Here is a 22,822-nt window from a genome sequence, read left to right as displayed (position 1 = left end):
TACATGCAGTCTTGGGGAAGAGGGGGGAAAAGAGGGAGGGAGGGAAAATTTGGAACTCAGAAACTTGGGGAACTGAGTGTTGTATACTAAAAATAAAAAATAAATTAAAAAAAAAGAAAATGAAGTCCTCTGTAGACACTTCTAAAAAGCAAATGTAAATTTATTTTTCCAAAGTTAAAGTACTTTACAATGACCAAGACTGCCTGGAGAAAAGATTTAAAAATGCCCTTCCCTTCCTTCTTTGCAAAACTGGAGGACTCTGAGCTGTTGATAGGTTGATTAATTTTACCCAACTTTTTTTATTTTTACTTCTTTGTTACAAGAGATAGCTGTCTGAGTAAAGGAGAGAAGGGTATATTTGGAAATGAAGGTTATGTTAAAACAAAAAAAATTTTGCATAAAAGCCTTAAGGGATTGAATTACCATACTATCATTCAGGCAGACTCTCCTACACTGGACAGATATGCTCATCTTCCATTCATCGGACACATGTTGAAATTGTAGTTTTGTGTTCATAGAGGCAGAGAGTAGTACAGTGGATAGAATGCTGGGCTTAGAATCAGGAAGACTTGAGTTCAGATGTGGCCTCAGATACTTAACTAGCACGTGGTGACACGCAGGAAGTCACTTAAACTGTCTGCCTCACTTCCTTTGACCGTAAAATGGGGATAATCACAGCACCTACTCTCCAGGGTTGTTCTAAGGATCAAATAAGATAATATTTGTAAAGTGCTTAGCACAGTGCCTGGCACATAGTAGGTGTGATATAAATACTTATTACCTTCCCTATCCCAATAAATGGGGGAAGAAAGAAGAGAAAAGCAAAATGACCCACAGCAGCTCACATCTTAGAATGGATCAAGTTCCTTATATTCCATTATAATAATCGTGCTTTTAGTAGCTGGCATCTCCTGGGCAATTTTTAATGACTCATTAAATGTTTTCTTGCCATCACCTCTTCTAGCCAGTCAGGAAAAAAAAAGGATGGATTCAAAAAAAGCTGGATGTCTAAAAAGCTGGACCGGGTGCTTTTGTGCCAGAGATATTTTTATTTTTCTTCCTTCTAAAAAAAATGTTGAATGTAGATGATAGCTTCCAGACACTGTTTTGTGCTGAGAGCCCCCTGGAAGCAAATTTCTTGAAGATAACTAATTCTTCCCATTTTTAAAAAATGGCTTTTCAATTGCAAGGGGTGAAGAAGTGAGTGAAAGGAAAGGCTGGGTCTCTATGCAATCAGGCCTACCTTTCCTCGCTTATTTCACATGATTCCTTTTCCTTCATTACTGTTTTAACCAGACTAGGTTATTTGATGTTTACAAATCTTGACCTGCCCCCTCCTATTCATTTACCTATGTTGTTAGAATATACTCCCACCTGTCCATCTATCACGATCCTTCTCTTCCTTCAAGGCCCAGCTTACTTGCTCTGTCTTCCACGGAGCCTTTTCTGATCCCCCTAAGCTTTTAGCTTAGTGTTCACTCTTACCTCTTCTGATTTCCTACAACCCCTGCTCCGGATCTCTTTTTGCCCCTTTCCCATTCTGCTTTGCCTTATACTTATTTGGATGCATCTCCTTGGGAATAAGGACTTGGTCATTTTTCATCTTTGCATTCTCTAGCAAATATAACAGGCATTTATTAATGTTTTTTGGATGGAAATGAATTGTTCATATAAAAATAAGACAAATAATTCAGACGGTTCCCTGGAAGGCTCTTTGGAGTCATGGTCTACTGGTTTTAAGATCCACAGGGATACCCACGTTTCTCCAGTGCTGAAGAGGCATCTTGTCACAAGCACCATCAGAATGTTCTCTTTAGAAGTGGAAGCTTGCTGCCAGTGTGCTTGCTCCAGAGTGCTTCCGCTTGTCTGTTCCTGTGTTGTTTCCCCGGTAAAGACCTGCATGTCCCTGTTACTGTAATTGCTCAAGTGTCAAGCCGAGCTCTGTGATCATCTGAACTTTTTTGGTCTGGATTCATGATTTCATCCACAGAGATTTCATTCCTCCCTGACAAGGAAACAAACTCCTTCTACCAATGAGCCCCTCCTCCAAATCAGCCCCTCCTCTACTCCTGTACTTTGACAGTTACTTGAGGAAGGAGAGAGAGAAGAGAGAGAGAGAGAGAGAGAGAGAGAGAGAGAGAGAGAGAGAGAGAGAGAGAGAGAGAGAGAGAGAGATGTAAGTGACATTCTGGGGGTTATGTAGCCACTATGTATTTTGGAGGCAAGTGCCACCTGACTCCAAGGCCAGCTCTCTAAACATTCCCCCATGAGGCCCCTCCTCCTTTTTTAGAATGATGGAAATCTGTGGCTTTCAGTCTCAGTGGCTGAATGGAATATTGATTGTAATTCTGACCTCTCTGTTCATTCACTCTTTTCCACCACAGAATTGGAAGACTTTTTGATGGCACGGAGCCAATTGTTTTGGACAGTCTCAAACAGCATTATTTCATTGACAGAGATGGACAGATGTTCAGATATATACTAAATTTTCTACGAACATCAAAACTACTCATTCCGGATGATTTTAAGGTGAGATTTCTGTGTTCAACTACAGACAATATAGACATATGATGTGTTTTGAAGTGGTGAGAGGAAAGTTTTAGAATTTCATATTTTCAGTGTATTTGGATCAGATTTCTTCTGAAAGCATATAATAATAATAATAATACTAATAGTCAACACTTAAAAGCTCTAAAGGCACTTTACACTTTACTACTATCATTTAGTTCTCACCGAGAGGAAGTAGGTACCCTTATTATCCTCATTTTGACAGCTGAGGACACTGAGGCTCATGTAAAGTGGCTTGCCCAGGATGATGCAACTAATAAGTCTCTAAAATAGGATCTTTCTTCCTGCCTCCAAGTCCGTCACCAGCCCTAAATGCGCCGCCTCCCAACAATACATTTTTAGTACTTCAGTATTGATGAGAAAGTCTCTAAGCCCCTTGAAGGTAGGCCCTGCCTCATTTTTCAACTTTATATCCCCAGAGTAGAGCCGAGTATCTTGCACATACTATGTATGAACTTAATAAACCTTGATCGAATTAAATTAAATCATTAATTTTGGGGATGACTAAGTTAGAGTCATCAGTCCTATGACTTGGACAACTGAATTAGAATTCAGAAATACTCCCACAAGTTGTCAAGAATGAAGCCAAGCTATGTTAAATATAGACCACCACATTTAGGACAGGAAAAGAAAGCACATTAAAACCTCAAAATATTTTCTATTTTGCATATCCAGTATAAGGCAGGCCAGACACAGACCACATCTCAGCAGGTTTAGTCACTGAAATACCAAAGGATCTTATCACAAGCTACCTTCCCTGTAAGTCAGCCCTTCAGCATGAGCAGAGCTATGGGAAGATCCCAGTTAATCAGTCAATCAGCAAACACATTAATCCCCTACTATATAGCAGCCATTGGGCTAGGCCCTGAGGACACAGATACAATAGTGAAACAGTTCTTACACTCCTGGGGACAGGAAACAAAATGTTCACAGATCAGTAAATACAAAATACATAAAAAATCAGTACAAATTGATTTCTACAACTGGGGGAATCAGGAGAGGTCTCTTGAAGGATGTGTTGAGTGGAGTCTTGACGATGGCTAGGAGAGTGCATTGAAGGCATAGGAGACCACTGGTACAAAAAGCCCCAGGGTAGGACCTGGAAAAAACAGGGCAAAGAAGTGTTTGAGGAGGAGTGATATGGAATCAGTCTGGAAAGAGAGGCTGGAGCCACATTCTGAATCTTTGAACATCGAAGAGAAGAGTTTTCACTTTATCCTAGAGGCAAAGCCCCGAAGCCTCAAGCAGGAAAGTGAGATGGTCACACGTGAGCTTTAGCGCTGTCAGTCTGCCAATATAGAGCTTAGAGATGAGAAAGACCAACTAGAAGGCAATGGCAAATAGTCCATGTGACGGATAATGAGGGCCTAACCTAGGGTAGTTGTAGTGTGAGTGGAGAGAAGGGGACAGATGCAAGAGTATTGAGGAGGTGAAGTCAACAAGATCTGGGAGGTGAAGTCAACAAGATTTGGGAACTGTGTGTATGGGGTAGCAGCAGGGTGAATAAGAGGCAAGAATTGAGAATTTTTCCTAGGTTGTGATCTTGAGTGGCTACAAAAATGGAGATGTTAAGTTTGAGATGCCTATGGGACATCCAAACAAGAGATATATTTGCAGGCAGTTAAAGATGCAGAACCAGAGCCCAGAAGAGAAATAGGGAGGGATTTGAGAGTCATCTACATAGAGATTAGCTGAGGACATGATCAAGAAAGAGAATACAGAGAGTGAAAGCAGAAGGGTCTGGTACAGAGACCTGGGATACATTTCTCTACATGGAGAGGGATGGGAGTGATGATCCTACAAAGGAGACTTAGGAGAATCTATCAGACAGATAGGATGAGAACCACAGGGGGAGAAGAGAATATAGAGCAGGAAAGCTTAGTCAGAAAGCTACAGAAGGATTTAAAAAAAAAAAACAAGAGTACTGTGAAAAGGCTATTGGATTTAACAATACATAAATCGTTGATGATCTTGGGAAAAGCAGTTTGAGTTGAGTGGTGGAAGAGGAAGTCAGATTTCAGAGGTTATAGAAATGAGTGAAAGGTAAAAAATGTAGGCAATCAGTTGAGTTTTTTTCAAGGTGTTTGTGAAAAGGGGCAGGGGCATGCAGTGATAGCTTGAGATATTTTTTTTAAAAGATTGGAGAAATCTGGGTATGTTTGTAGGCAATTCTGAAAGAGGCAATGGATATGGAGAGATCGAAAATTAGGGAGAGGAAGACAGAGGAAGAGATGGGCTGACGGGCACAGGTAGAGGCATTGGTGTTGGTCAGGAGGGCCATCTCCCCTTCTGATAGTGGAGAAGAGAAGGAAAGAATGGAAGATGTACACAAATGAGAAATGACTAGATAAATGTAAATTTAGCACCAGACTTGTTTATTATTATTTAGAACTCTGTAAATGTAAGAGGGATACAAAAAACTTAGTTATCTAGTAGCACATAAGATGACCTCAGGTTATAAAATATGATCTACAAGGAAATTATAAGTAAATGGGAATTATATACCTTGAACTGAAGGCTGAAAGGTACCTTTAGCTCTATGAAGTTATTTAGTGGAAGATGGTGGCTGTTTCTTTCTCATTTCCACAAAAAAAAAAAAAACTGAATAAGAAGTGAATTTAAATTGCAAAGGAGAATTTAGATTTGATTCGGTCTATGGGGAACTTGTTGATAGTCGTTAAGCCCTGGAACAAAATTCCCGAGAAATCTCTTTCCCTGGAGATTTTTAGAACTCAAACACATAACCTTCTGTCTAGAATTAAGGTCCCCTCATCCAGATTTGAGGGCCCTATTCTAAGGCCCTTCTAGATCATTATTCGCCAATTCTTTGTACGGAATAAACCTTTTAAATTGGCTTAGAATTTATCTATAGCCTATGGTTGTGTTGTTTTTTTTAAGGAACATAAAACCTAATCCTTGAGATAATTTCCTTGCCACCTATGTATTAATAGCATTAAATTACAGTACAGTGGGTAGTGCAACAGATAGAGTGCTGCACTTAAGAGTCTGGGTGACTCTGGACAAGTCACTTAACCTCTCTCGGCCTCAGTTTCCTCAGCTGTAAAATGGGAATAATAACAGCATGCTAGTGATGATGATGATGATGATGATGATGATGATGATGATGATGATGATGATGATGAAGTTGAATATTTCTAGAAGGATCACTGGAGGATGAGAGATATTCTGGGCCACTACACAGTAGGAGCTGAGAACTGAATAGCAATATTCCCTGGATGTTCAAGATAGTTTTGCGTCTAGAAAAAAAAGTGGAAATCCTCTTTTTGCCCTTCCCTAAACAATCTAAGAAGTGCTTTCTCCATATCACTCATTCCCTCCTGACCCTGACAAAGGAACAAGGCATTTTCGATGTGAAGGGATCATATTATGCTGGGGGGTGGCAAAAAGGGTAGTTTTTTTATTACCTACTTTTGGTTCCTTATATTTAACACTATGATAATTTAGTAAGTGTATTAAATCTGCAAAGTATGATGCCTGTTAAGTCTGTAAATTATCCATTGTCCCTTATTATTTTGTTTCTATAAAAGCTATACCTGAGCCAGATTCCTAATTAGCAGCATGAATAACTTTATCTTTAAAACAACCACCATTTGTTCTCCTTTTCAACCATTAATTGTCTTTGGAAATTTTGGAAATGTCTTTGGAGACCATTCATTCCCAAACTTTTCTGCATAGATATCTTGAATGTGAATAAATTTCACAATTTTTCCCCTTTTTCTTTAGCATTTTCTACTTAACTCTTTTATTCATTTCTCTAAGGTCTTGGTCTTTCTTAGTCCTTGGGTTTTGTTTTTTTGTTTGTTAGTTTTTTTACCTTTATGAGCCCTACTTGCACCATTTTAGAACCAAGAGCCTCATTTTGGAAAATAATACCCTGGGCCAGGAGTTCTTAACCTGGGGTCCATGAACTTTTTTTTTTTTTTTTACATTTTGACAACTGTATTTCAATATAGTAGGTTTCTTTTGCAATGCAATGAATTTTTTTAATGCATTTTCACACAATTATCCTGAGAAAATGTTCATAGGATTTACCAGACTGCTGAAAGGATATATGACAGAAAAAAAAAATCCCCGCTTTAGAATTAATATATTCTCGGGTTTACATATTAAAATATACAGGTGTGAAGTCAACTGAGACTCAGTGATTACATGTATGTTCAGAATAATATCATAGCCTTTAATTGGACAAAGGGACGGATAGAGATTACAGTCAAATCCACAAGCATTTGTTAAGCAGATAAGAGATTCCATACTCTGTGCTAAGTGTTTGCACTACAAATACAAGCAGAAAGACAATCAGAGACCTCAAAGAGCTTATATGGAAAAGGAAGGCAGGATTTGGAGGTGGGGGCAAGGAGGAGGTACCTGCTTTCTGGAGTGGAACCTGAAGAAGAATAAAGACATGGCGAGCCTGGGCATTTCCCTTAACATGGAGGCTCTGCAATTTATACAATAACAATGACAAGACAAAAAACTTTGAAAGACTCTAGAACCCTGATCAACACAGGAATCAACTATAGTTCTAGAAGACTCCTGATGAAACAAGCCACCCCCCTCCAGATGGAGGTGATGGACTGAGAGGGCACATTGAGGCTTTTTTTTTTTTACCTTTGGACGTGTTCATTGTGGGAATTGGTTTTGCTTGACTATACATATTTGTAATGGGTTTTGTTTTTCTTGCTTTCTCTATGTCGGGGAAGAGGAGGGAAAGAATCAAAAGCTGAAAACAAAATAAAATTGCATGTTGAAAATGTTAATGGAGGTTCTGGGAGTTGGAACCACCCAATTAGTAGAAAGGACCATGGGGACAGAGTGCAATTCAAGTGTGAGAAGTTCAAGGGAGTAGCAAACTTTTAGGGTGAAAATGATAGAGGGGCCTCTGATTAGCCACAAAAAAAAAATCTATTGGAAATTTCCTCTTGCTAAATCAGGCTTTCTGATAAATTGTTCACTTAACCTCATGGACAACCTCACTTCTCAGAAGTAGGAAGAACAAGAAGGGCAGTTGCTAAGCTGGATTTAATTTTAATCAGAAAGGAGAAAGAACTGGTCCGTGATATGACAGGAGCGGAAGAAGTGGTTGTGCCCTCTTAAAGTCCACAATCAGACATGTACCCAAGATTCTGTGGAAGCATATTTCCAAAAGTCCAAAGGAACAGTAAGCATGATCTCATGACCAAAAAATATGACTCAGTAAAGGAAAGCTCTAAAAATGAAATTCTAATAATATAATCACAGATGATCCTCAGGAGAAAGAAGTGGGGCAGCCATCTAAAGAAACCAACGTGGCTATGCAAGGAAAATCTCTAATAGGCTCTAATTTGGAGAGAATGTGTTTAGAAGATGGTGTGAGTTCCAATAACCAAGAATGAAGACAAAAGAGGAGCACTAACTGTAATGATGGCAGGAGCAAGGCTAATGTCCAGAGGGAGTTGAGGCTTCCTAAGGGTCACAGTCATGAAAAAGGGTTTGTTTGGTTTTTTTTACCCCCTTCCCAACAGCTAAATAAAGTAGGAAGAGAGAGAGAGGCCCATTACTTCAGAAGCCTAGGATAATGTCAACAAACGACAGGGGGAAAAGCAACCAATTTTTCAAGTCCTGTTTTGATCTTTCTTCATATTGAAAACGTAGAGTTCCCACATCTACTGACTCCTTCTGCATTGCCTAGGAGCTATCATGGATTCTCTAAGAGTAAATCATGACAAACTGGGTTCATTTCCATTAAAACGTTTTATTATCAATTTAATAGCTGTCAACAAAAGTCAAACAAATATGCACCTCAAAGGGCAAAATCACACATAAGACCTTTAGCCTTTAAAAAAGCAGAACCAATTGAATTCACAAATACCCAATCAGGATGGTTCCTTGCCAAGCCTCTCCAAAGTGCCATTACCTTTGGCCTTCTTTTCCTTCTTTCTTTCTTGTCTTAGGTGATTATAGTGAGAAAGAAGGCATGGTCTAATGGTAAGAGTATTATTCCTAAAGTCAGGATTCAAGTCCCATATCTGACACTTACTAGCTCCCCAATCTCTGTGAGCCTCAGAAAATTCCCAAAGACTCCCCTAAGTGACCAGTAAATTGCAATCTGCATCAGCAGAGGAATTTCCCACAATGACAAAATCACTTATACTATAGTCCGTGCTATTTCTGTGTGCTGGGGCTAAGTACCAGGGATACAAAGAAAGGCGGAAACAGTCCCTGCTTTCAAGAAATTTAAATTCTAATAGTGAAAACAACATGGAACTAGGCACACATAAGATACATATACTGTAGATGGAAGGTAGACGGCTAAAGATCAGCGATCCCTGAACTTATCTCACAATCCTGCTACTACTGGAAGGAGAACAAAGACCGCTGGTACATGTATCTGGCTGTAATGTAGAGTTAGAGTCAATGAGGTCTGCTGATTTCACATCATATTATCCCATATAGGCTTCTCCACATTTGCATTTCAGTATTTATTATTATTTATGATACCATGATATTCCATTACATCAAATTTTTTTTGGATTGCATTGGTTATTTCATTGGTTTAGGGAAGTCCTAGTGAGAAAACTTCCTCCACAAAACAGATTCACAACTGTTCTGTAGTTCATAGTCTTAGATAATGGGCTTGCCAATGAAGCCAAACCACTTCCCCAGGGTCACACAGACATATAATATAGTATAGTATGTTTCAAAGGCAGGACTCAAACCCAGGTTTTTGTGACTCCAAGTCCAGTTTTCTATAGAGTAATGCTGTGTCATTAATATGTTATCATTTATTCATCCATTCTCTAACTATTGGATAGATTGGTTGTTCACCATATTTTACTATTACAAATAGAGCAACTATAAATCCTTCTGTTTAGATAAGTTGTCATTTGGATTTCTTACGAAATTATTAGACTAATCCACAGAGAAATACAATTTTGTTGTTGTCATTCAGTCATGTCTGACTCTATGTGATCCCCATTTTACAGATAAGGAACCAAGACAAATAGGGGTTTAATGACTTCATAGGGTCACACAGTACACGTCTGAGGTTGGATTCAAACTCAGATCTTCCTGAATCCAGGCCTACTGCACCACCTAACCGCCTTGAGGGAAATACATTAGATATATATCTGAATTTCACCAAGATATTCTACAAAAACCCCTATTATATGTTTGTTCACATGATAGAGAAACATACGCAGTAGGGTAATACAGATGTATTCATAGCTGATCAAACAACTATATCCATAGAAGGTTGGTAGTGGATTGATATTACCCTGGAGGAAAGTCTGGTGGCAGGTCAAAGGGCCCTGTAATTGGTCCTGTCCTATTCAACATGTTTATCAATGGCTTGGATAAAGACTGAGAGGGCATCATTTCATCAGATTTGCAGGTGACACAAAGCTAAGGGGGATAGCTAATACATCAGATGACAGAATCAAAATGCTGTGGACAAGCTTAAATATAGGGATGAAACTAACTAGAGGAAATTAAAATAAGATAAATGTAACATCTTGCACTTGAGTCTGAAAAACCAACTCCACAACTACAAAAAGGAGCGACCTGGCTTCACGTCAATGTGAAAAAGACTCAAGGGTATACGTTGACTACAATTTCAATGTGAGTCACCAGTGTGATGTGGCTGCCAAGAAAGCTAACACAATCTTAGGTTCAATGAATAAAAGTATGATGTCAACATCAAGGGAGATAATACTTTCATCCTACTCTGCACTCATCAGACTTCACGCGCCTCATCTGGAGCACTGCGTTCACTTCTTAGTGACACACTTGAAGAGGGACTCTGGCAAACTAGAGAATGTCCTGAAGGAGACTGACAAGTCACTGTTGAACCTTGGGAGGAGACATCATGGCCATCTTCAAATATTTTAAGAGTCATCATATGGTTAAAAGATTAGATTTGTGTAGCTACAGAAGGCATCTGAGTCTCCCGTGCCATTTGGGGCAATGAATAGAATGCCAGGCCTGGAGTCAGGAGACCCTGAGTTCAAATCCAGCCTCAGACATTTACTGTCTGGGCAAACCACTTAACCCTGTTTGCCTCAGTTTCCTCATGTATAAAAGATGAGCTGGAGAAGGCAATGGCAAACCACTCCAGCATCTTTGCCACAAAAACCCCAAATTGGGTCATGAAGAGTCAGATACAACTAACAGACCAAACAAGACTAGAGCTACAGAAGGCAGAAGTAGGACTAGTAGATGAAAATTAAAAGGAAGAAGACTTTGGCCTAAAACAAAGAAGAATTTTTAGTCAATAAGTCTGTCCAAAAATGAAACGGTCTTCCTTGTGCCCCTGACTCTAAATTCTCCTAGAGTTTTGCATCTTTATATATTTATCACATTCCATTTTGTTTTCTAGCTGTAGGTGTATATGTGCAGTTTACATGCATGGAGGGGTAGGGGTGGTGCATATATCTTAGCTGCTTGTTAGCTTGAAAGCAGGAATCATGTTTTATTTGTCTTTCTAGCACACGTGCATGTGTGTGTGTGTGTATACATACTTCAAGTATATTATGGTATAGTTTATTAAATGTTTGTTAAATTTAATTTGGAAGTTTCCCATCACTAAAAATCTTCAAGTAGAGGCTGAATAAATACCTCCTGGGGATGTTAGAGACAGGATTCCTGCATGAGGTGGGACTGAAAGGACTTCCAAGGTTCTTCCCCTCTCTAAGATTCTGTGTTCTAAAAAAACATGACCTTTTCAGAGGGCTAGCATCTGAGCTTCCCATGCCATACCATGAAATTAAATCTCACAGAAGCAGGAAAAATTAGCAGAAATGTGTATCTTCACTTCGTTATGGCTTTCCATTTTTAAATCCTTTTGATGCCTGTAGTCTTTTCTAATAAGGGAGAAGTTTATCTAGGTCAATACTTAACTGTTGTCATAAAAGAGAGGATCACCAATAAAAGGGGGAGGCCCAGGCTCCAGGAAGTTCATAAAGACCCACTTGGAAAGATGATTGATACCCTTCCTCTTAGGATCGAGTTGGAATCCTCTTGTTGCCCGACGACTCTAGCTCAGCTCAGAATGCCATCTCCACCACTGCTCCCAATGTCAGTTTTCAAGTATCATAAACCTGGGCAATAGCCCTTGTAGGCCACACTCCTGTTCATGTCTCGATGCCGTCTTTTAAAAAAAAATGCCATATTGATAGTTTTTTTTTGTTTAGTATCATTTCCACTTCCCAACAGAGAAATTCGAGTGAAGCAAAACCAGCACACACTTTGGCCACATCCATTAACACATGCCTTATGGACCATCAGTCTGCAGCCGGCAAGTTAGGTCATTGCATTGATCAGAGTTCCAATGTCTTTCAATGTTCCTTTTACATTTTTGTGTTCCTTGGCTCTCTTTGCTCTGCATAAGTTCATACAAATCTTGTGAATGGCAAGTAAGCCCAAGAGCATGGGAGGGGCAGTACTTCCAGTTATCTGATTTGTAAGTGAAACCTTGTCTATGTGATGTCACTCACATTAGAAGTAAGCTCCTGGGGAGCGGGAACCATCTTACTTTTCAATCTGTATCCCCAGCATTTAACACAGTGCCTTGAACAGAGTAAGCCCTTAATAAATGCTTATGCATTCGTTCATTCAATTCTGAACTCTTCTTCTTTTCTTAGGGTGCAATATTCCATTGCATTCATATACGACAGTTTGCTCACCCATTGTCCAAATAATAGGCACCCATTTTACTTGCATGGCTTTGCTAGTACAGAAAATATTGCTATAAATAATTCTGTGGGTGCTATATTTCAAGAGGAACACTGACAAACTGAATTGGTTCAGAAATAAGGCGACCAGGCTGGTGAAGGGCCATGTTATTTGGGGAAAGGTTATAGGAATTAAAGGTATTTAGCTGGGAAATGATCGGGCAAGAGAAGAAATAAAAGTTACCCTACCATCTGTGGCTGTTTTGAGACTGACACTTTCCCTTGCCTTTTACTTGGTAAAAGTTTCTCATTTCATGCAACTCTTATTTTATGACTTAAAATCATGTAAAATCATGTGAGTAAAATGCTGGAAAAGAGCTCATCGGTGCTTTCCTGGAACCACATTACCTTTAAAGCCCTGGGGTAACTCTGCTTCTGGTCAACTCAAAAGCAAAAGGGCAAATGGAAAATAAAATAAAAACAGTTTACTCATCCCCATCCTCTCCTCCATATACTCCAGCATTGGCCATGCCAAATAACAAAGGCCTTTTTGATGATTAGCACTTGGGCCAAAAAAGATTTCAATCATCCTCACCTGGCAGCCCCAGCCCATTGCATGGACTATTCAGTGACTGTGCCAGAAGGTGGAAACTTTCACCGTGAACATGCCCAGGCAGGTTGGCCCTCATCTCCCACCCCACCATGGCTGTGGCTATAGCTACCATCGAACACAATATTGACCTTGTTTCTACTCTCCCTCCTCATTCCTTTTTTGTCTCCATAAGCCCTCTCTCCTGGGGAGTTTATTTTTAATTAATACCTGTTTGCTAGAAGAACTTTTAAAATCAATATCGACTTTTTTTCCCCAAGAGACAGAATTATGCAAAAAATCTAAATGGCTTCCTTTTCACAAACACCTGAAAATTCCTTTCCCTTCTCCCCCCACACCACCCCGTCCATGTCTGCCTGCCTTGTGCCCAGCTGGGAGAAGAGACCTGATGTTGTTCTGACCTGTCAGCTCGGTGATCTCATTACTTTGCCACACCACCACTGAGTTGGCAGGAGGCACAGGCTTTCTGTGGAGCTCATTAAGAATGGCAAAGGAGATCTCTTCCTGCAGGTGTGCCTCACTTTACACAATAAGTTTTTCTCCAAACTTTGAACATAAACATAAATCAGATTCTTGTCAATCTAATGAAATTTAAAATGCACTAGAGGGCTTATTACTTAAATTGAAAAATCTCCCCAATTATATCAGCTTTATACATTCTAACTTGGGACACATTGAGTTTTCTTAGAGCAGAACACACATCTATATCTGTAAAATCTCTCTTTTCTAAATTCTTTACATGCTAAAACAGGTTTTCCTACCTTGTGTTTGTCATTATACAGACTATGAACTATCCCAAAGGCGTTGACCCTTTCATTATGTGGCACAGACTTTGTGCAGGCTAACTCTGAATTGCACGAAATGATTTTCGTCTTTACAAACTTGAAATAAGAGAAAAAGATGTAGATGATTTCATTAAAAGATCTAGTCAACAAAATGCACAACAGCAAAGGTCAAAAGTGATTTTTTACACAGAGGCAGGTGTTTTTTTTTAATGCTCGTAGTTTGCCATACTGTTTATTACAGTTTAGCACAATGAAATCTCTCTCTCCCAAACCCTTCTCTTCTTTCTCAGGACTACACTTTGTTATATGAAGAGGCAAAGTACTTTCAGCTTCAACCCATGTTAATGGAGATGGAAAGATGGAAGCAGGATCGGGAAAATGGTCGCTTCTCTAGACCCTGTGAGTGCTTAGTGGTACGAGTTGCCCCAGACCTCGGAGAGAGGATTACACTCAGTGGTGATAAATCTTTGATAGAAGAGGTGTTCCCAGAAATTGGAGATGTGATGTGTAATTCGGTCAACGCAGGTTGGAATCATGACTCAACGCACGTCATCAGATTTCCACTGAATGGATACTGTCACCTCAACTCAGTTCAGGTACGCAGTGTATCAGAGATCGACTTAAGAAGACTACACTATGTGACCATCGGTCCATTTAAAGTTTATCAGATTTTGAGATCCTTAGGACAGGGACTGGTGTTGGTTGGTTTGTTTCAAATTTGTATCCCCAGTGCCTGCTATTGTTCTTTTGTAATAGTAGGCGCTCAATAAATGTTTTCTGAAATTGGATATAATGTTACTCCTACAAAGATCTCAAAAAGTTTATACATGCCCTTATCTCTATAAGGTAAGTAGGTATCTCTGTTATCTTACAGAAAGAAACTAGGTCACAAAAAAGAGGTCAAATGATGTATCCAAGCTTACATAATCAGAGATAAAGGCAGACTTGGTTGGAGGCCAATACTATATCAGCTCATCTATGCTGGATTCATGGACAAAATCACTTGTAAAAGTTGTAAAAGTTGAATTAAAAGGAATAAATGGTTTCAGCTCTTCGTCAAGATTAACTATGCAAAATATCAGTTGACATTCCCTCAAAGTCCCTTAACCCCCTGACACCTGCCACCCAGCTCTGCCCGTAGCAAAGAGACCCATATATGTGGCAGAATCTGAAAAATCTGAAGCAGATCCTTCCCAGGGCAGAAAATGGCACTTCAGAAAACATCCCATGGATGTCTTTGCACAGGGCGGGCACCACTGGAGATTAGATACCTGCCTCCTCCCTGAACCTCTGAAGCTTTTTGGCCTCCCCTCCATGCTCCACTCCTTCCCCCAAGGGAGAAATGGAGCCATCCCTGTGTGCCCAGGACCCTGCAGGTCCATCATGCCCTCCTGAACCTTTGGCCCTTCTCCCAGCCCAGTGAGTCAGTGACTTAAATCCAGTTGCATGGCAGGTTTACCAGATCATTCCAGTTAGATCAGTAAAGTGGAGCTTTCCTCCTGGGTCTACACTGTAGGGCACAGCTGTGAGCCACAAGTCCTGCCTGCTTTACCTCCCAAAAAGTGACAATGGGAAAGGGGAACCATCCTGGCAAGCCAAAGCTTGTATAGTATCAGATGTGAAAATGTAAGTCACACAACCATCGTTCATTGGCAGCAAGCACTGGGAGCATTGTTAGAAACAGTTTTCAAGCAGTCGAAGTTGGGGAGCACAAATTTGGGGCTTAATTTGGAGGCAGGCTAATCTTGTAACATTCTAATTCATGACAGTATGATTGTTGGGCTTGTCTGGATTGGGAATCATCTCACTCATAAGTCTATTGGCATGATCCTGCAGAAGACACAGAGGCTGTCGGGCTGAATGGCTTTCCCCAAAACCTTTCTGGGCTTTTGTAGCTGTTTTCCAAATAATGTCAAAGAAACTCTTTTGGCAAAATCCTAGTAGCCAAGTTTCACAGAGATATTACATTCCTGTCCATGCTAGGAACTTCTCCTTAAAGTGAGCTCTTCTTTGGCTTCATTTGACACCAAACATCTGAATAGGTTATGTTTCTCCTCAAATACAGTTAAGAGGCCGCTCAATATGGTGGAAAAACCACCAGTCTTGTAGTCAGGAGACTGCTGATTGAGTCCTGGCTCCACAGCCTCTGCATCCTCATCTGTAAAATGGGGATAATGGCACTTATAGTCTGAGTTATTGGGGGGAAAGGGTTTTACAAACCTTAAGTCACCACATAAATTTCAAGATTTTACCATATAGATATAAAGACTTCAGAGCTCAAAATGTGAATTTTTTATTTAATAATAACAAAATAAAAACTTGGAGGTTTATTTCTTCAGTTCAATTACTAAGTAAATTAGTACACACATAAATTTTGAATTTGCCAATAGAATCAAAGCACTGAGGGGTAACTTGATAAATTTCCTTACAGCAGCTTATCTCTATTCTATTAAAAAAAATCAAGTCCTCATTTGCAAGCTTTGCAGTTATAATTTTTTATATACATATTCACTCTCTGGTCTTACCTAATAAACTGTTTGTCAGGTTGGTGGGTCATCATCCTGAGGAATGGTAGATGAAGAAATAAAGTTAAGAGCAAACTTTTTCATCAAATTGTCACTTTTTAAATGTCATGAAAGCCCTTACAGTGATTCAGAAGTAATTTAATTGCACTCAGAAATCCTTTTAAGTGCTGTATATGTTGAATTTCTAAATGAAAAATGGAGGTCCCTCCCTGGCTCAGTTTTCTAACTCGTTGTGTATCTTAAACTTCAGGAGAACCAACATTTTCCTATGTTTGAAAATACCAGATAGGCACTAGCTAAGCCAAAGTTCTTTTAAATGCCTGATGCTCAATTCTGGAGACTGGAGATCTTTATTTGCTTGATCTTAAATAACATAGAGTAGTAACATTTGTACATGCCTGACTGCAAACTTAGACAATTGCATATGCATACATGTGTGTATGCGTAAATTTTATTTTATACATATGGAAAAAGAAACAGAGAGTCAATAGATGCAAAGAAAAACATTGATGGATGCATGATCTGCCAGTACAGATTACAGCCTGTCCATGGCTTCTCCAGCCCGTGTGATTCCCATTCATATCTCTCTGTAAAACCATCACAGATGATCTACTCGATATGCTGAAGGTCCTCTTCTGATTCTTTTTCTTACCCTAGTGGTATACCCCACTCATGTTTCATGATTGATCCACCTCCATGTCCAGTCACACCTATATTTACTGATACCTTTTACGTCATATCTTGTATGCAAGTCATTGCTGGCAACACACTGCAGCCTTTGCTGTCTCTACTCTTCAAGGTTCCCAATTTTGAGACAACCCATGCAGTTTCGAAATTACATAAATCATACAAATTCAGGTATGAAATATTGTCTCATAATTAGGAACCTTGAACAATAGTAAGAAAAGATAAAGCACGCAATGGGGGATAAGCTGAAAAATTCGACAAACTGTATTGTCATTACCTAGATCATTGCTGGCTTATTGCATTTCCATGTACAGAAATACAATTTGTGCTTGGAAGTCTTTGCTGCTTTCAAACCAATTTACCTAGCCAGAGTGCTCTAGTTTTAGGAGCTAATTTAAATTATTAGTCTGGCACTCTTCCTCCCATCACTTCCTAAAAGGAATCACCTGTTCAAAAGATGTAATTTCAATTCCTTTAGCTCATCACAGAAAATCATCTTCTGCAAGTAAAAATTGTGCAGAAGTAAATACTTCACTATATGTAGATGAGAATTGAATCACTTTAAAAAGATAAAGCATTAAGTGAATTTTTGCCAGTATCAAAAATAAAAAAGGAAAATTCACAAGTGAAGAATAAAGGATATTATTAGAAACTAGTTTGCCCTGTGTATCCCAATAAAACTGACAACTTAAATGAAATAAATTGGTATTTGAAAAAATATGATATCCAAAATAACAAAACAAGAAATGAAGAATTTAATCCAATTTCAGAGGAAGAAATTGAACAATGAACCTGAAAGGGGAAAAAAACTCCACGGCCAGATAGAATCACAGTGAATCATATCAAACATTCAAAAGAAAATAATTCCAAAATTATGTAAACTGTTTGGAAAAAATAATAAAAGAAGATATCCTACCAAATTTTTTCTGTGACACAAATATGATCTTAATACCTAAGCCAGGGAGAGTCAAAACTGAAAAAGAAAACAGCAGGCCAATATCCCTAATGAACATTGATACAAAAAGTTTAAATAAAATATTAGCAAAGAGGCTAAAACAACATATAACTGTAATCATGTTGGATTTATGCCCTAGGAAAGCAAGATTGGTTTGATATTAGGAAATCTGTAAGCTTAATTAACTACATTAATGACAAAATCAAAAAAATTACGATTAAATGAATAGAGGCAGAAAAACTTTTGACAAAATACCTATTTCTATTTTTAAAAAACACTAGAAAACATGGGAATAAATGGACCTTTTCTTTAAAAGGTAGTTAGTATATATCTAAAACCAAGAGTAACCATCATATATAATGGAAATAAACTAGAATACTTTCCAAAAAATTATGGGTGAAACAAAGATATCCATTGTCACCACTTCTGTTTGGCATAGTACTGTTAATACTAGCTATAACAATAAGGCAAGAAAAAGAAATTGAGGGAATTAGCATAAGAAAGAAGAAACAAAATTATCACTTTTTGCAGATGACCCTAGGAAGTCAATTAGAAATTAATTGAACTAATTAGTAACTTTAGCAGAATACAAACCATCCACCCACATCATGAGGATTTCTATATAATACCAATAAAACCCAATGGGAAGAGATAAAATCTTATTTAAAATAACTAGACTGTATGAAATGACTAGGAATCTACCTACCAAGATATACACAAGAATTGTATAAATACAGTTGTAAACCCCCATTTACAGAAATAAAGACAGACCTAAATAATTGGAAAATATCCATTTCTCATGGGTCTGAGTCAATAAAAATGAAAATACTACCTAAGTTACTTATTCAGTGTCCAACCAATCAAACTACCAAAGAATTACTTTATAGAACTAAAAAAAAACAACCAAAATTAAATGGAGGCCCAAAAGACCAAGAATCTCAATAATAATGATGATGATGATGATGATGATGATGATAATTGGAAAAAGGGAAATGAAGGGAACCTAGCTGTGCCAAACCTCAAAATATACTACAAAGCTGAGATTTTCTTTGGCAGGGCAATTGGGGTTAAGTGACTTGTCCAACATCACACAGCTAGTACATGTGTCAAGTGTCTGAGGCCAGATTTGAACTCGGGTCCTCCTGACTCCAGGGCCAGTGCCCTACTCACTGCACCACCCAGCCGCCCCATAAGCTGAGATTTTCAAAACAATTATGACCTGCTTAAAAAATAGAGGGCTCAATCATTGGAACAGATTAGGTACACCACATACCGAAGCAAACATATCTAGTCTCGTATTGTTTGATAAACACAAAGCTTCTGGGATAAAGACTCACTATATGACAAAAGGCCAGCTAGGTAGTGCCACAGTACACAGAGGATAGAGTGCTAGCCTGGAGTCAGGAAGATTCATCTTCCAGAGTTCAAATCTGGCTCCAGACATTTACTAGCTGTGTGACCCTGGGCAAGTCACTTAACCCTGTTCACCTCGGTTTCCTCATCTGTAGAATGAGCTGGAGAAGGAAATGGCAAATCATTCTAGTATCTTTGTGAAGAAAACCCCATACAGAGTCACAAAGAGTCCGGCATGACTGAAATGACTGAACAACAAAAAATTTGACAAAAACCTCTGGGGGAAATTGGCAACAGTATGAAAGGAATTAGATTTAGACCAATACCTCATGCCTTATACAAGATAAGCTCCAAATAGATACATGACCTAGATATAAAAAGCCAATTGTAAGCAAAGTAGATAAATGTCAAAAAAAAAAAGTATGTATCAGATCTGTGGGTAGAAGAAAAGTCTATGACAAGGAATAATAGAAAGGATCACAGAAGATGAAATGTATAATTTTGATCATATAAAATTTAAAAGTTTTTACAGAAACATCTAATAAAGCTAAGGTTAAAAGGGAACCAATTAACTGAGAAAAAAAATCTTTGCAACCTCACAGAGGTTTAATTTCTAAGATATATAAAGAACTGATTCAAATTTATAATAGAAAGAGCAATTGCCCAATTGATGTATGGTCTAAGGATATGAACAGACAGTTGTGGAAAAAATATTCCTAATCATTACTAATTAAAGACATGCAAATTAGAGCAGTTATGAGATTCTACTTCACACCTGTCAGATTGACAAGCCAAAAAAGGAAAATGATAAATGATGGAGGGGCTGTGGGAAAACAGGCACATTGATATATTGTTGGTAGACCTGTGAATGGGTACAACCATTCTGGAAAGAAATTTGGAATTATATACACAAAGTATATGCCTATTGAAGCAGCTATACCAGTGCTAGGTCTCTGCCTAAAAGAAATAAAAGAAATAGGAAAATAATTATAAAGGCTTCCTTGGTGGCAAAAAAAACCCTGAAAACTAAAGGCACGTCCATCATCTGATGAATGGCTGAATAAATTGTGGCATACTGAATGTGATGGAGTACTCTTGTTATAAGAAATAAGGAATTAGATAATTTCAAAGAGACATGAAAAGACTTTTCCAGACTGATGCACAGAGAAATAAGCAAAATTAGAAGGATAATTTGTACTGTAATATCAATATTATGAAAATGGGTAATTTTTAATACTTTTATAAACTGACAAGGAATGAAATGAGCCGAACAAGGAGAATACAGAGGAACAACTTTGAAAACTGTAAGAAATATGATGAATGCAGTGACCATTCATGATTCCTGAGAAAAATGATGAAACATGCCTCCTGATAGAGAGGTGCTAGATTTAGGGTGCAGAATGACACTATAGACATTTTTGTATCTAGCTAGCAAAGGAATTTGGGGGGGTGGTTGGTTTGTTTGTTTAACTGCATATTTGTTGCAAGGAATTTGTTTTTAATTTTTCTTTTTTCAATGAGGTAGGTAGGTGATAGAGCAAACAGATTTGTATTGATTTTAAAAAACTCCAAAATAGAAAGGTGGTGGTGTTGGGGGCGACAGAGATTACAGATGTGGAGTGTTACATGTACTTTCAGATGATGTCACTGCATTGTTAGATTTGTTTAATTGTCTTACTTTGTTATAAGCAACCTCTCATGGAGTAGGGGTAACCTGGAAATGTTTGTCATGTAAAACAAAGCATGTTAAAGATGGGGTGAGGTTGGAAATAAATGAATGAAGAAGAATCAGATGCCTTGCACAGTGAAAAGCAAGGAGAGACAGATGCAAAAGTGAGATAGTTCTTACACTCAAGAAGCTTATATTCCAACGGGGAAAATGTCCTGTGGAGTCACTGCGATTGTGAGCAGGGCTCTAGGGTGGTCCTCACACCCTGGACAGCAGCAATGGTAGTACTGATCTGATTACTGTCCCCAGAGCAAGAGGGGACACGGCAGATGACAAAATGCCAGGGTAGGCCCTGGTGGATATCTGGATAGGATGTAGAGCATGGTCTGGGGCTAGCTAGATGTAGAGCATTATTAAATGTGGATGAAACTTCACTTGAGTGCTTTTGTCTGTCCTGAAAATTGGAATTAGTTAACATCAGCACATAAGCTATTTGAGGGCACTGTGTTTTTGTCTTTCTTCCTTTTTACGTCCAGCACTTAGCACAGTGCCTAGCAAGTAATAAGCATTTAATAAATGCTTCTGGACTTGAAAAGACTGCCTGGGGCTTTTATGAGAACTACTAGACCTGAAGATTAACAAAATAGGCATCAGTGTCACCCTGTTATATAGTGACAAGACCACCTCAGTGTTCCTCTCATTCCTAGAGGCCAATGGCCTATTTCCCTCCTCACCTAAATATGTACCTTTGTCTTTTCCAGGTACTTGAGAGGTTGCAGCAAAGAGGCTTCGAAATTGTGGGCTCCTGTGGAGGAGGCGTAGACTCTTCCCAATTCAGTGAATACGTACTGAGGCGGGAACTCAGACGGACGTCTCGCGCACCCTCCGTCATTCGAATAAAGCAGGAGCCTCTGGACTGAATGGACATGTTTCTTATGCAAAAAAAAAAAAAGAAAAGAAAAAAAGGGACATTCATGTGCAGTTGGGACAACAAAGCAAGTCCTGGAATGAAAATCGAATAAAGACACATTTATATCAAATAGAGACCATACCTGTATTCATATGGGAACAATTGGAATAGTAATAATAACCTCAAGGTGTAAAAAATATATAAATATATATATATGTCAAAAGGTAGGAAATGCAAAAAATAATAATGATGATGATGATGATGATGTGGTAGCTGAAGTTGGTGCTGTGATGGCCATTAAGTGTCCTAGGCCTTCCTGAGGCCCGCTTATCAATAAACAAGCCATGACCGGTGAGGACACAATCTCCTTACGTTTTCCATTGCCAAACAGCCATCCATTTTCTCTCTTTGTCTTTCTCTCTTTCTCCCCTCACTTTTTCTTTTCTTTTTTTTACACCTTGAATTGAGTTCCTTTGCAGATGGAGGCTCGGAGGCCTCTCTTGAGGAGGGGACAATTCAAGACTTCAGAACCCCATTCACAAGCACATTGCATCCGAAAGTTGTTAGACTGAAAGTTTAAAACATAGCTTGTACAAAGTCTCACCTTTTTCGTCTGCCTCGCCAATGTGAACATCACGTTGTTTTTAAACTGACAGTTTTGCAAAGGGGCCAGAATTATTACTTGTTAGAGTTTGCTCTGGTTTGAATCTGCGGCTTTCCTACAATTTTTCAAATTTTATAATGTATTAAATACAATAAACGCTGTTTAAAATAATCAGGGTCTCCATTGAACCCACAAGAGTGGATAAGAGGCTGAATTCAAATGATGCATTCTTTTTAACTGACTGTATTGTTTATCAAAAGGTGGCCCGAGAAATGGTGGCCATTTTGCAAACTTAAGTCTCTGTTCCCACTGGTGGGAAAGATGAGACAACAGGCAGATCCCTTTGAACAGTGTTCACCTAATGCTACATTGCTGGTAAGCACAGAAACACTTCCTACTTCCTTTTCGCCGCCCCCCCCCCCCAACCAGACCACCCAATGAGTAAAGCAAACCCGTCTACATCTCAGGGGGAAACTCTTATTGTCAAT

General features: G+C 38.8%; 1 protein-coding gene across 3 annotated transcripts in view; it reads left to right on the top strand.

The window, feature by feature from the left end:
- The window catches only part of KCTD1 (potassium channel tetramerization domain containing 1), a 123,325-nt gene extending 100,819 nt beyond the window's left edge, over nt 1-22,506 (top strand). For all 3 annotated transcript variants that reach the window (XM_036741394.1, XM_036741392.1, XM_036741393.1), the window contains exons 3-5: nt 2,385-2,529; nt 13,922-14,227; nt 21,582-22,506. In XM_036741394.1, coding sequence (XP_036597289.1) covers nt 2,385-2,529; nt 13,922-14,227; nt 21,582-21,740 — 610 coding nt within the window. In that variant the 3' untranslated portion in view covers nt 21,741-22,506. The remainder of the gene's footprint in view (nt 1-2,384; nt 2,530-13,921; nt 14,228-21,581) is intronic.
- The last annotated feature ends 316 nt before the right edge of the window (nt 22,507-22,822 follow it).

Source organism: Trichosurus vulpecula, chromosome 1, assembly GCF_011100635.1.
Source record: "Trichosurus vulpecula isolate mTriVul1 chromosome 1, mTriVul1.pri, whole genome shotgun sequence".
Taxonomy (NCBI): Eukaryota; Metazoa; Chordata; class Mammalia; order Diprotodontia; family Phalangeridae; genus Trichosurus; species Trichosurus vulpecula.
This window is presented reverse-complemented; position numbering and strand designations above follow the sequence as displayed.